A 12,249-nucleotide genomic window follows, 5' to 3' on the forward strand; every position below is an offset into this window, starting at 1 on the left:
TGTGGGAGGGGTCCACTGGGGGGACCTTCGGGCTTAACTGGTCACACATGCAGAGCACACAGCACACACAGTGAAGATTGTTCTCTGCATATCGTCCTAGCGCTTGGAGTCTAGTACTAGGAGCAGTAAATACAACGATATAGCGCTACTGCAACCATACCATGCGTTTACCGGGAGCGAGTTAAATAATGAAGCTTAACAGTACATGCAAGGTGTTAGCCATGCGGCTGCTGCTAACAATCAAGCAACCAAGTCAGAACACAATGTTAAGACCAGATAATTAGCTTCTAAGAAAGAGAACAGCCCGCATAGAACCGTAGGCCATGGTTACAGTAGTAACCGCACATGCGGAGCACACAGCACCCGCAGTGAATATGTTCTCTGCATATCATCCTAGTGCTAGGAGTCTAGTACTAGGAGCAGTAATAGTTAATAGTTAAGCTTAACAACAAGGTGTTAGCCAAGCGGCTGCTGCTAACAATCAAGCGACCAAGTCAGAACACAAATGTTAAGACCAGATAATAGCTTCTAAGAAATATAAAGTACTTACCTTACTCTCTGCATCTAAATGAAAAACGGGTTTAAAATATGACACTCTGGGCTTTCCATACTAAATTGAATGAGGGACACAGCCAAAGCTGGGACTCAAATGCTAATGATAGCTCGGGCACAACGCCACAAGCAGAACTTTCAAAAGAGCATAAGGGCAACTTTATGGGAGAGGAAGCGGGAACACTGTCGTCACCAGAAAGTCTAAGCCAAACAAAAAATAAGACAGCAATCAGGACAACTTGGCTGGGAGAGGGTGCGGGGACACAGCCATCACCAGCAACAAGCTGACACCAACCTGTCTGTCGAGGCTCTGCACAGCGCACAGCCGGCCACAGCTCCTGGAGGACGCGTTAACGACCCGTAGCTCCGACTGTCAGTCACGAAGCTGCACGCGGCCAGCTGCTTGCAGAGCAATCCCTCAGATCAAACGTTCAAACCTGAACGCTGTAGGCTATAAAAATGTAGCCACGGTACCCTCGCGCAGCGAGAAGATGAAAGGATCCTCTGACGACACCGGCTGATATAGCCGGTGTCACGTGGGTCACAGGTGACTTTGTTGTTATTGGTACTCGAGCTGCGCATGCGCGCGATGGACATATCTAGTGCTTAAAGCACTGCCTCTGGCGGTCAGTAGGGACAAAATAGAACTCGCATTATCATTAAGAGAGACAAAAAACATTTTGTTGAGCAGGGTTTTGTTCATGATCTGTTTGATTTTGATTGGGGTAAAATCGATCTGTGTGCTGATGTGGAAACCGCATGGTCTTATTTTTATCTTGGTTTTATGGAGATCATTGATAGACATGCACCCCTGCGTACATTTAGAGTAAAGGGACGAGACAATCCTTGGTTTTCTGCTGAGCTGTCTAGTCTCCTTCATGAGAGAAACAAGGCCTGGGCAAAGGCTAGGAGATCAGGCTCAGAGGTAGAGCGGCTGCGTTTTAGGCAGCTAAGGAATAGCTTCACTTCAAATGTCAAAAGTGCAAAGTCGAAGTACTATCTGTCAGTTACCACATAAAACCTAAATAATCCTAGGAAATTTTGGAAAGCAATCAAATCGATATCCACCGGTGAGATCCGTAATGAGCTACCTCCGTGCATTACCACAGCATCTGGCACTATATCGGACAGGGCTACTATGTTACATTTCTTTAATGAGCATTTTGTGTCCTGCGGTTCTATGTTATTCTGTCACTAACTCTGCTTCTGTGAACACCCCAATCCGTGACTCTGAACAATGTGGTCTGGAAAACCCTTTCAGTTTTACTCCTTTTACTGTCAATGTTGTTCATGAAGCCTTATCTAAGCTAGATCCTAGGAAACCGGCTGGCCCGGACAACGTAGAACCTTTCTTTTTAAAGATAGCTGCAGATTGTATTGCTCTTCCTCTTACTACTCTTTTTAACCTTTCCCTCAGCTCAAATGCAATTCCAAAAGTATGGAAGTCAGCTTATGTCCTGCCTTTGCTAAAAGGAGGGGAGGCAACTATTTTAAATAACTATAGGCCAATCTCTAAATTGTCAGTTCTGGTGAAGGTTCTTGAACGCTTAGTGAGTGAACAGGTAAAGGAGTTTTTATGTAAAAATGACATCCTGTCTAAACATCAGTCAGGCTTCAGAAAGCAACACAGCACCATCACTGCCACAATGAAAGTGGTAAATGACATTACGAGTATCTTAGATAATAAGCAGAGTTGTGCAGCTCTATTTATTGACCTGTCCAAAGCGTTTGATACCGTCGATCATCGCATCTTAAAGTAGAGGCTACTCAGTATCGGCATATCCAGCCATGCAGTGGGTGGTTTGAGAACTACCTCTCTGAAAGGTCCCAATGTGTTCACTTTGATGGGCTGTCTTCTGAGTGGTTAAACATTGCTAATGGTGTTCCTCAAGGCTCTGTTTTAGGTCCACTTTTATTCTCCATATCAACAGTTTAGGTGACAATGTGGATGAAGCTACTTTACATTTTTATGCTGATGATACCGTGATGTACTGTGCAGGTCCCTCCATTCAGGAGGCTGGTGTTAAATTACTTTTTTTTTTAACATTATTCAGACTCAGCTCTCTGAACTTAAACTTCTTTTAAATGTGGATAAAACCAAAGTAATGCTCTTTTCTAAAGCTAAAAAGACACCAGAGCCTGTTTTAGATATTGTAACTATGCAAGGACAAATACTTGAAGTGGTTACCAGTTATAAATACCTTGGTATCTGGCTTGATGATTGTCTTACTTTTAAACTTCATGTCAATAACCTGCTTAAAAAGCTGAGGGTTAGACTAGGTTTCTTTTTCAGAAACAAGTCCTGTTTCTCTTTTGAAGCCAGGAAAAGGCTCTGTGACCTTTTGACCTGTGCTGGACTATGGTGATTTGTTGTATATGAATGCACCTGCCTATTGCCTGAACAAGTTAGATGCCGCCTATCACAGCGCACTGAGATTTGTCACAAATGGTAAAGCACTTACTCATCACTGTACCCTGTATGCCAAGGCAGGTCTGCCATCACTTACTGTAAAGAGGCTCAGTCATTGGTACACGTTTATCTATAAAGCTTTGTTGGGTAAACTCCCGTATTATATCTGCTCTCTGATAACACAGAGAGTTGCAAGCAGCTATTGTCTGAGATCGCATGATGTAGTATTGTTAGATGTGCCAAGAGCAAGGACTGTCTTAGGTAAGACAGCTTTTATGTGCACAGCTCCACTTGCTTGGAACAGTCTTCAGCAATAATTGAAACTGAGCAATCTCATTCCTCTGCATGTTTTTAAAGCTAGGCTAAATGAAATGCTTGTTGATACTATGGCCACTTGTAAATGTCTAACTATGTAAATGTATCCTGTAAATATAATTTATGATGTCCTTTATTGTTTTATGTTTCATGTGGAACCTATATGCTGCAGGTCTCCCTTGAAAAAGATATCTATGATCTCAATGGGACCAATCTGGTTAAATAAAGGTTTGAAATTAAATGAAATTATGTCAGTGGTCTAAAATGGTCATACAACGGTGCTGACAATATTATCGTTTATCGCAATAATTTCTGGGAAAATGTATCCAACAAAATTAATTATCGTGAGAGGCCTATACATGAAACACACACACACAAACAAATCTACAGAGTTACTCTAAACTGCCAAATATATTAATTAACACACTCTCACTCTCATATACTCTTTGACTCTATTTTGGCCTAGTAGAACAATAAGCAGCAGACTTTTACTTTTTATCATTTCTACTGGATCTTAGATCTGCGCATGCACAGTACGGGTCGGATTGACCAACCGGCTCCCACTGCTCTGCTGTCTGTTAACGTTGTTAAGAGTGGTGGGGGCGGATCGACAGATTGAGCAGCTGTCAACTCAACATTGTAAATAACCAACCAAAGACGATCGCCGGTTGTGATGCCCCTGTGGGTTCATCAGTGGAGAGGGTGTGGCTGTCCTGTCTTGGCTGCATTGATTGCAGTGATTGCATTAACTCAGGGCACCTGGGTCTGGTGCTCTGCAGCTATTTTAAAGCCTCTCTGCTCCTGTCTGCTCTCGCTCTGTTTTCCTGCAGGCACCCGGCTCTGATGAGTATAACCAATGTGTTGAATTGACCAGTGTTGTGCAAATAAACACCTTTACCTACCCGTTGACATGTTGTGTCTCCTTTTTGTTGTGGCCTTTTGAGCCAGGTCGCAACAAATGGGGGCTCGTCCAACGGGTTATTTATTTAAAAAGTTTGTGTAGTGCTCATTGAGCAGCTGAATCATTGTTGTGGTCCAGCTGTGTGCTGGCTCTGCACTGCTATTTGGGGGACACATCATGTCTTTTGGGTTTCAGGATGCTTTAGTGTTTGACATGGCATCAGGTTTTGTGTGCCAATCAGAAGGTAAGATATTGCTGTTTGTTACGCTTTTGTAAAAGAGATTTTCCCCGCTAGGCTTAACGTGGTTGGTGTCAGCTGTTTTCGGACAGCTGTCTCGGGGGCACATCCGCGTGATTTCTTGGTGTTACCTGCGTGCAGGTCGCTCCATAAATCCGCCGGGTTCCAGTGCGTAATTACCCGCCGCAAGCCACATGAAGACTAGGTGAGATTAGGAAGATTTTGGTAAGGCAGTTAGGGGGGAATTCTCTGTTGGGTTTTGTCTTTTCGCCCAGGCGTGTTGACAGTTGAGTACTTTGCTTTCTGATTGGGTATAGGCAATATATTATGGCTTCTTTGTCAGCGTTTGTGGATGCGCCCTCAGTATCTTTCTTGGATGGTTGCCAGAAGGCGCAGTTGATCGAAATAGCAGAGCATTATGAAATTGCTGTTGTAGGGAGCAAGCGGAAACATGACATTAAAGCTGTCATCGTGTCATCTTTGTTTGAGCGGGGAGTGTTACAGAAGAGTGAGTCTGGTGTGGCAGGGGTCGGGCCAGTAGTGGTTCAGACAGCTGGTTTGACATTCGAACAGCAAAAGGAGCTTTTGGCCATGCAGTTTAATCAGGAGAGATTGCAATTGGAAATGAGGGGTCAGCAGCAGGAGGTAGAGAAGCGTTTAGAGGTGGAGAAGGTGCTGGAGGTGGAAAAGATGAAATGTGAGGTGGAACATGCTAGATTACGGCTGATGGGAGAGGGCAAGTTTTCTCCAGGGGAGGATGGTGGTGCTAGGTTAGCATCAGGCAGTGGCGATATCATTTCTTACTTGCGATTGGTGCCAAAGTTCAATGAGCGTGACCCGGACATTTTTTTCACTCTATTTGAACACATAGCAGAGGCAAGAAACTGGTCAGATTCGGACAGAGTGCTGTTACTTCAGTGTGTACTCACTGGGCGAGCACAGGAAGCCTATTCAGCTATTTGTGGCGAAAATACTTTGGACTATGATAGAGTAAAATCAGCGGTGTTGAAATCTTACGAACTGGTTCCTGAAGCGTATCGTCAAAGGTTCAGAAGTGGGGTCAAGGGAGATAAGCAGACACATGTGGAGTTTATCCGTGATTTAACTTCTCATTTTCAGCGGTCGTGCGCGGCAGCAAAGGTTGCAAGTTTTGACGGTCTTTGTGAGCTCATTGTCTTGGAACAATTTAAAAACATTCTCCCTCAGCGTGTGGCCACGTATGTGAATGAACAGAACCCTCCCACCGCGTTTAGAGCTGCTGAATTAGCGGACGATTTTGTGTTGACACATAAGGGCAGTTTTGCGGAGAAATATTCTAGGGGTGATTGGAAACGTGGAGAAGACAATGGAGATGCCCGTGCAAAGTTTTCACCAGGCTCCTCCCGTAGATTTGCAGGTACAGGGCGACCCGAGGGGGCCAAAGTGGACCAATGTCACTATTGCAAAGGTGGGGGTCATTGGAAGGAGCAGTGTCCATTGCTGGAAACGAAGGGGAAGCCTCGTTTGTCACCACATGCTCCAGCCATGTGTTGTTCTGCCGTGGTGGATAAAAAACCGTTGGGTGTAGGCTCGGGCATGGTGCCTGATAAGAAGCCGGTTTGTGCCGACCCGGCTGCGGGTTCTGGTTTTGAGCCGTTCATCACTGAAGCGGTAGTATCAGTAGTCGGTAGTGACAAATATGTGCCGATTAAGGTGTTGCGTGATACAGCGGCTAGATACTCATTCATTGTTGAGTCAGTGTTGCCTTTTTCGTCAGAGACAGAAACGGGGGATTTTATGCTGATGAGGGGCATGGAGATGGGCTTGATCCCTGTGCCACGGCATACAATAGTGCTGGATTGCGAACTGGTGCGGGGGGTTGTGTCTATCGGTGTGCGTCCCGCATTGCCACTCGATGGGATACATATGATTTTGGGCAACGATCTCGCTGGTAGTGCTGTGTGGGCTGGTGTTCCACCGCCTGTGGTGGTTTCCAGGCCGGTGGCATCTGGGGAGCCAGATGAGAGTGGTTTGCAGTTTCCAAGTGTGTTTCCAGTTTGTGCTGTGACACGTGCACAGAGCCGTAAAATGTCTGCTGACCCACATGTTTCGGAGTGTAGCAAAAGTAATGTGGTACATGTGGTCTCACTGCCTGATCTCCCTTCGTCGGTGTCAAAGGAGGACTGGGTCAGGAGTCAGAGGGACGATTCATCTCTTTCTGCTCTGTGGACTGAAGTGTTGCCGGCAGAGAAGGTCAGAGACATAGCCCAGGGTTACTTTGTTCAGGGGGACTTGCTGGTGCGTAAGTGGGTGCCCTGTGTTGGTGATGCTGTGGGGGAGGCAATTTTTCAGGTGGTGGTGCCGAGTAGCTTTCGTGATGTGATATTGCAAACTGCGCATGATAGTGGGGGACATTTGGGGATAAAAAAAACCTATGACCGTGTCCTACGCTATTTTTTCTGGCCTCGGTTAAAGCGCGATGTTGCAAGTTATATTAAAGCATGCCACATATGTCAGTTCACTGGTAAACCAAGTCAGGTGGTGAAGCCTGCACCCCTCAGTCCCATTCCAGCCCTTGGTCAACCTTTTGAGCATTTGATCATAGATTGTGTGGGGCCGTTGCCTCCATCTAAGTCCGGTTGTGCGTACATGCTTACTATAATGTGCCAGACTACAAGGTATCCTGCAGCGTTTCCCTTGCGCTCCATTTCAGTGAGGCCAGTAGTTAGGGCTTTAACCCAGTTCATCTCCACATTTGGGATCCCACGTGTGATTCAAAGCGACCAGGGTACCAACTTTACTTCCCATATGTTCAAACAGATTCTACAGCAGCTGGGGGTCAGGCATAACCGTGCGTCGGCTTACCATGCCCAAAGCCAGGGGGCGCTAGAGCGGTTTCATCAAACATTGAAGTCCATGCTGCGTGCTTATTGTATGGAAATGGGGAAGGACTGGGAGGAGGGACTTCCATGGCTCATGTTGGCGTCCAGGGAAGTCGTTCAGGAAAGTACAGGGTTCAGCCCTAATGATTTGGTCTTTGGGCATAAGGTGCGTGGGGTGTTATCTGTTCTCCAGGATGGTTTGGTTGAGGGTGAGCCACCTAAAAATTTAGTGGACTATATACAGGGCTTTCGTCATCGCCTGTATGTAGCGGTGGAAATGGCAAGGAAAAATTTAGCTGGTGCTCAGGCTAATATGAAGAGACTCTATGACCGTAAAGCCGAGTATCGTGAATTCAGCCCAGGGGATCAGGTGTTGGCTTTGATGCCACTGCAGGTTTCACCATTCAAAGCCAAGTTTGCCGGCCCGTACACTGTTGAGAGTAAAGTGTCAGATCAAAATTACCTGATTGCTACTCCAAATGGGAGGAAGTTGTCTCAACTGTGTCACGTCAACCTCCTGAAACCGTACTATGTTCATGGTTAAAAAGTTGGGTGTGGGCCCCATAATGATGGTTGATTCTGTGCTTTCAGATCGAGGGTTGGCTGAGGAGTGTGATGTTAAGGCACCAGATGAACCTGTTATGTCTGGTAGGCTGAGGAATTCGGAGTCGTTATGCCAATTGGATCGCTTGTTGAGTCACTTACCGGCAGCACAGAGAGATGAATTGGCGACTTTAATCGGGAAGTTTGTGGTACTGTTCGGCGATACGCCATCGTGCACAACTCTCGTGGAGCATGATATCGACGTGGGGGACAGTCCTCCAATTAAGCAGCGATTTTACCGTTGTCCTGCAGATAAGCGTAGGGTGCTGGAGGCTGAGGTCCAGTACATGTTGGACAATCAGATTGCCGTACAGTCGTTCTCCAGTTGGGCGTCGCCTAGTCTGCTGGTTGGCAAATCAGATGGGTCTCCGCGGTTTTGTAACGACTATCGTAAGGTTAATAAGGTGACAAAAACAGATTCTTACCCGTTGCCACGGATGGAGGACTGTATTGACTTGGTGGGCCCTGTTCCTGCAGTCCTATAGTTTGGACATTCGGCACATTAAGGGGAAGGACAACGTTGTGGCGGATGCTCTCTCTCGTGCCCCGGTGGGGTAGGGAGTCTCTCTGGCTCTGGATATTTGGTGTTGTTTCGGGGATCCCTTTGGGGCCTCCGTCTTAAGGGGGGGGCTGTGATGCCCCTGTGGGTTCATCAGTGGAGAGGGTGTGGCTGTCCTGTCTTGGCTGCATTGATTGCAGTGATTGCATTAACTCAGGGCACCTGGGTCTGGTGCTCTGCAGCTATTTTAAAGCCTCTCTGCTCCTGTCTGCTCTCGCTCTGTTTTCCTGCAGGCACCCGGCTCTGATGAGTATAACCAATGTGTTGAATTGACCAGTGTTGTGCAAATAAACACCTTTACCTACCCGTTGACATGTTGTGTCTCCTTTTTGTTGTGGCCTTTTGAGCCAGGTCGCAACACCGGTTCATCTTGTTTTTGGCGTGAGTTTGGGCAGCGTTAGAGCGTGAGATTGAGAGTGAAAGCATGTGTCACACGCCAGATGCGTGAGAGTTGGCAACCCTGCTGTAGAGCAACCTCTCCACGATGAGGTGATGGTTCCTGTAGAGCAGGGGTGCCCAACCTTTTTTTAACCAAGAGCTACTTTTAAAGATGCCAGTCTGCCGAGATCTACCAGTCCAAATAGAGAAGTGGGGGGGGGGGGCTGGGGTGCTAGCGAACTGTCAACTGGGGGGGAGCCTCACTGCGGGGAAACGGCGGACCTCTCGGTGCAACTTCAATGGTGCCTTTTAAAAACATAAAAAATGAAGGGCGGTGACGGCCAGCGAATTGAGTCGGCCCTTGACGACCGGCCGTTCTGTGATTCTCTAGATTCTCCAGATGGCCAGTCCGGAGGGTGGAAAATACATACCGGAAGTAAAAAAAGACGTGCAACGGGACGGTGTTCCCACGGGAAACAAAACTTAAAATATTAAATGAAACAATCTCATCTCTTAAAATTCACAACTTATTATGAATTAAACATTAACAAACTTATAGGCCTAATGATGTATTCACATGTTTAACTCTGTTACATATGCACGCAACGAACAGAAGAGTGTAGGGCAGAATTAGGAGGGAATTCCGTCTCGTAGCGTTTGTGCACTGTTTTGAAATGCCGCTCCTAAATGACCCTTCTTCGATAAAGCCACGCTCGCATTGCAGATGAAACAGATGGACTTTGAATTGGAATAGATACAAAAATAATCATCCTCCCACTCGGAGTGAAAATTATATATTTTGGGCTTTTTTGCTTCTGCCATAATTGCGGTCTTGTGTGTGTGCGGACTGTCACTCCTGTTGCCTCGGACAACGTCAGCGAACTAGTGCCCACCAGCCACGCCCCGACACATGGGGTCACGCCAATCACAAAGCTTTGATGTGTTCAAGTGCATTATTCTGGCACAGGAAGATTGTGTTACAGGACATTAACGATAAAACAGAATATTGTTGTTCTATTTTTAGACACATCTCGTGATCGACAGGTTGGGCACCCCTGGTGTAGAGGAACCTCTCCACCACGATGAGGTTATGGTTCCTAGAGGAACCTCTGCACCACGATGAGGTTATGGTTCCCACCACTCTTTGTTTAAATTAACGTGTGGTTGGCGCTGTGTCGGGCGGTTTGAGTCCACCGTTCGTCTCTCCTGCTGCACCACCGTCCCAGACTTCCTGTTTATACTGCTTATTGCGTGGTGTAACGCCTTTTCAGCCAATAGAAACCCCAAAAGCATTTACTTTAAAAAAACAGTCACTTGTTCCTCGTCCAATCAGAGAGGCCGGCCATCATGCGTCAAATAAAACACTCATCTGTCTGTCTACCTGTTCATCTCTCTATCTGCTTGTCTACCTATCTTTGTCCAACTTGTTTGTCTCTAACCTGCCTGCCTGTACGGTACTGTTTTAAATTGAAGTTGTCTGAGGTCCTTACCACCAGCTGCTCTTGCAGTAATAAGTAGTGTACCTTTCTTACTGTCCCTAATGTGCTCAATGTAGTGACTGCTTTATGTCTTGTTGTTTACTTAGTTGTGTTCTCTGTATTTTATATGTCTGTGTTCTGTGTCACGTTGCTGCCTTCTTGGCCAGGTCAGCTTTGTAAATGAGATTTTATCTCAATGCTTTTATCTGGTTGAATGAAGGTTAAATAAAAAAATAAAAGAAAGTATGTGTGCCTGTCTATGTGCCTGTCTGTGTGCAGATGGATGAAATAAAGCTGAAGGACCGAGCAGTCAGTGTTCTGGACAAAGCTCTGGGTCTGCAGGCGGGTCACGCCCACCGCCTGCAGCTGCAGACGCAGGCAGCTGAGCAGCAGATCGCAGCGCTGAGAGATGCTCAGAGGGGGGGGGCCAGCCCCAACACTAACCCCGACCCTAACACCTGTCCTCACCTCGTAAGCCCCGCCTCCTACTGCATTAACCCCACCCACTGCCTGTTTAACCACAGCATCCTAACTCTACTTCCTGTTTAACCTTCCTACTCACTGGGTTACCAGGTGATGAAAAAAGTTTACGGCCTGGGCTCATTTTAATTACCCAGGTGTTAGTTATTTGACTAAAGTATTCGTCTGCAGTCAAAGTTTACGACGACATCACCTGCACTCCCTAAAGCTCAGTGACTGACTGAGATGCACCATGGGAGTAGTAGTTTAATCTCCTACTCTTGTAACTATGTGTGTGTGTTTGTGTGTTTGTAGTCTCAGGAGGAACGGGACACTAGAAGGTTTCAGTTAAAAATCGCTGAGCTCAGCGCCGTGGTGAGGAAGCTGGAGGATCGGAACGCTCTGCTGTCGGAGGAACGCAACGAACTGGTACTGTGTGCAGTGTTGACAGTATTTTGTGTGTACTGTGTGCAGTATTCACTATGTACTGTGTGCAGTGTTTACTGTGTGTGATGTGTGCAGTATTCACTATGTGTACTGTGTGCAGTGTTGACAGTATTTTGTGTGTAATGTGTGCAGTATTCACTGTGTACTGTGCGCAGTGTTTACAGTATGTTGTGAGTAGGCTACTGTGTGCAGTATTTGCAGTATTTTGTGTCTACTGTGTGCAGTATTTGCAGTATTTTGTGTCTACTGTGTGCAGCTGAAGCGGCTGCGGGAGACGGAGAGTCAGTTCCTGCCTCTGCTGGATAAGAACCGGTGTCTGAGCAGGAAGAACGAGGAGATGGCGCTATCGCTGCGTCGCCTCGACAACAAGCTGCGCTTCGTCACGCAGGAAAACATGGAGATGGTAGCTATGGTAACCCCTCACCCTTTACCTCACACCTGCACAGAAGGGTTGTAGGTTGTTATGATTTATCGACATGTTTATGATTTATTTACATATTTCAGCGGAGACCGAATTCTTTGAATGACCTGGACCGCAGCCGCTCCAGTTACCATGGTTACAGCCAGGACGAGAGAGAGATGGAGTTTCTACGGTTACAAGTTCTGGAGCAACAACACGTCATTGACGACCTGTCAAAGGTGAAGTACTGTTACACACATATAAATTCTGTTGTACAGTACTCACAGTATTACTTCTACATTCTGTTCTAGAGTACTCACAGCATTACTGCTATATACTGTTATAATAACAACAGCTCTAACCTCTGTGTGTGCGTTCCAGGCTCTGGAGACAGCGGGTTATGTGAAGAATGTTATCGTTAGTATTTCACTTCCTCACAAAGAAAACTACAGAAAAAAAACATTACTCTAATTACTATGTAAAATATATTCAATCAACCCAAACAAAGGAGACTGTAAATACTAGGGGTGTGTGTTTGTGTGTTTCCTGCAGGAGAGAGACATGTTGCTGAGGTACAGACGCCAGGATTCAGTCAGGAGGAAACGGACCTTCAGAGCCTGCAGGGTGAGGGTTCACAGTAATACTGAT

At 46.4% G+C, this 12,249-nt stretch overlaps 1 protein-coding gene across 11 annotated transcripts in view; it reads left to right on the forward strand.

Moving 5' to 3' along the window:
- Nucleotides 1–12,249, forward strand: part of jakmip3 (Janus kinase and microtubule interacting protein 3) — a 106,769-nt gene that overhangs the window by 38,728 nt on the left and 55,792 nt on the right. For 8 of the 11 annotated variants that reach the window (XR_004571609.1, XR_004571611.1, XR_004571610.1 and 5 more), the window contains 6 exons: nt 10,575–10,766; nt 11,070–11,183; nt 11,458–11,613; nt 11,706–11,840; nt 11,983–12,018; nt 12,154–12,225. Coding sequence is in view for 8 of the 11 variants with exons in the window: in XM_034240625.1 (XP_034096516.1) it covers nt 10,575–10,766; nt 11,070–11,183; nt 11,458–11,613; nt 11,706–11,840; nt 11,983–12,018; nt 12,154–12,225 (705 nt within the window). In the remaining 3 variants the exon portion in view is untranslated. The remainder of the gene's footprint in view (nt 1–10,574; nt 10,767–11,069; nt 11,184–11,457; nt 11,614–11,705; nt 11,841–11,982; nt 12,019–12,153; nt 12,226–12,249) is intronic. The other 3 variants (XM_034240630.1, XM_034240633.1, XM_034240628.1) reach the window with 2 other exon arrangements.

Source organism: Gymnodraco acuticeps, unplaced genomic scaffold, assembly GCF_902827175.1.
Source record: "Gymnodraco acuticeps unplaced genomic scaffold, fGymAcu1.1, whole genome shotgun sequence".
Lineage (NCBI taxonomy): Eukaryota > Metazoa > Chordata > Actinopteri > Perciformes > Bathydraconidae > Gymnodraco > Gymnodraco acuticeps.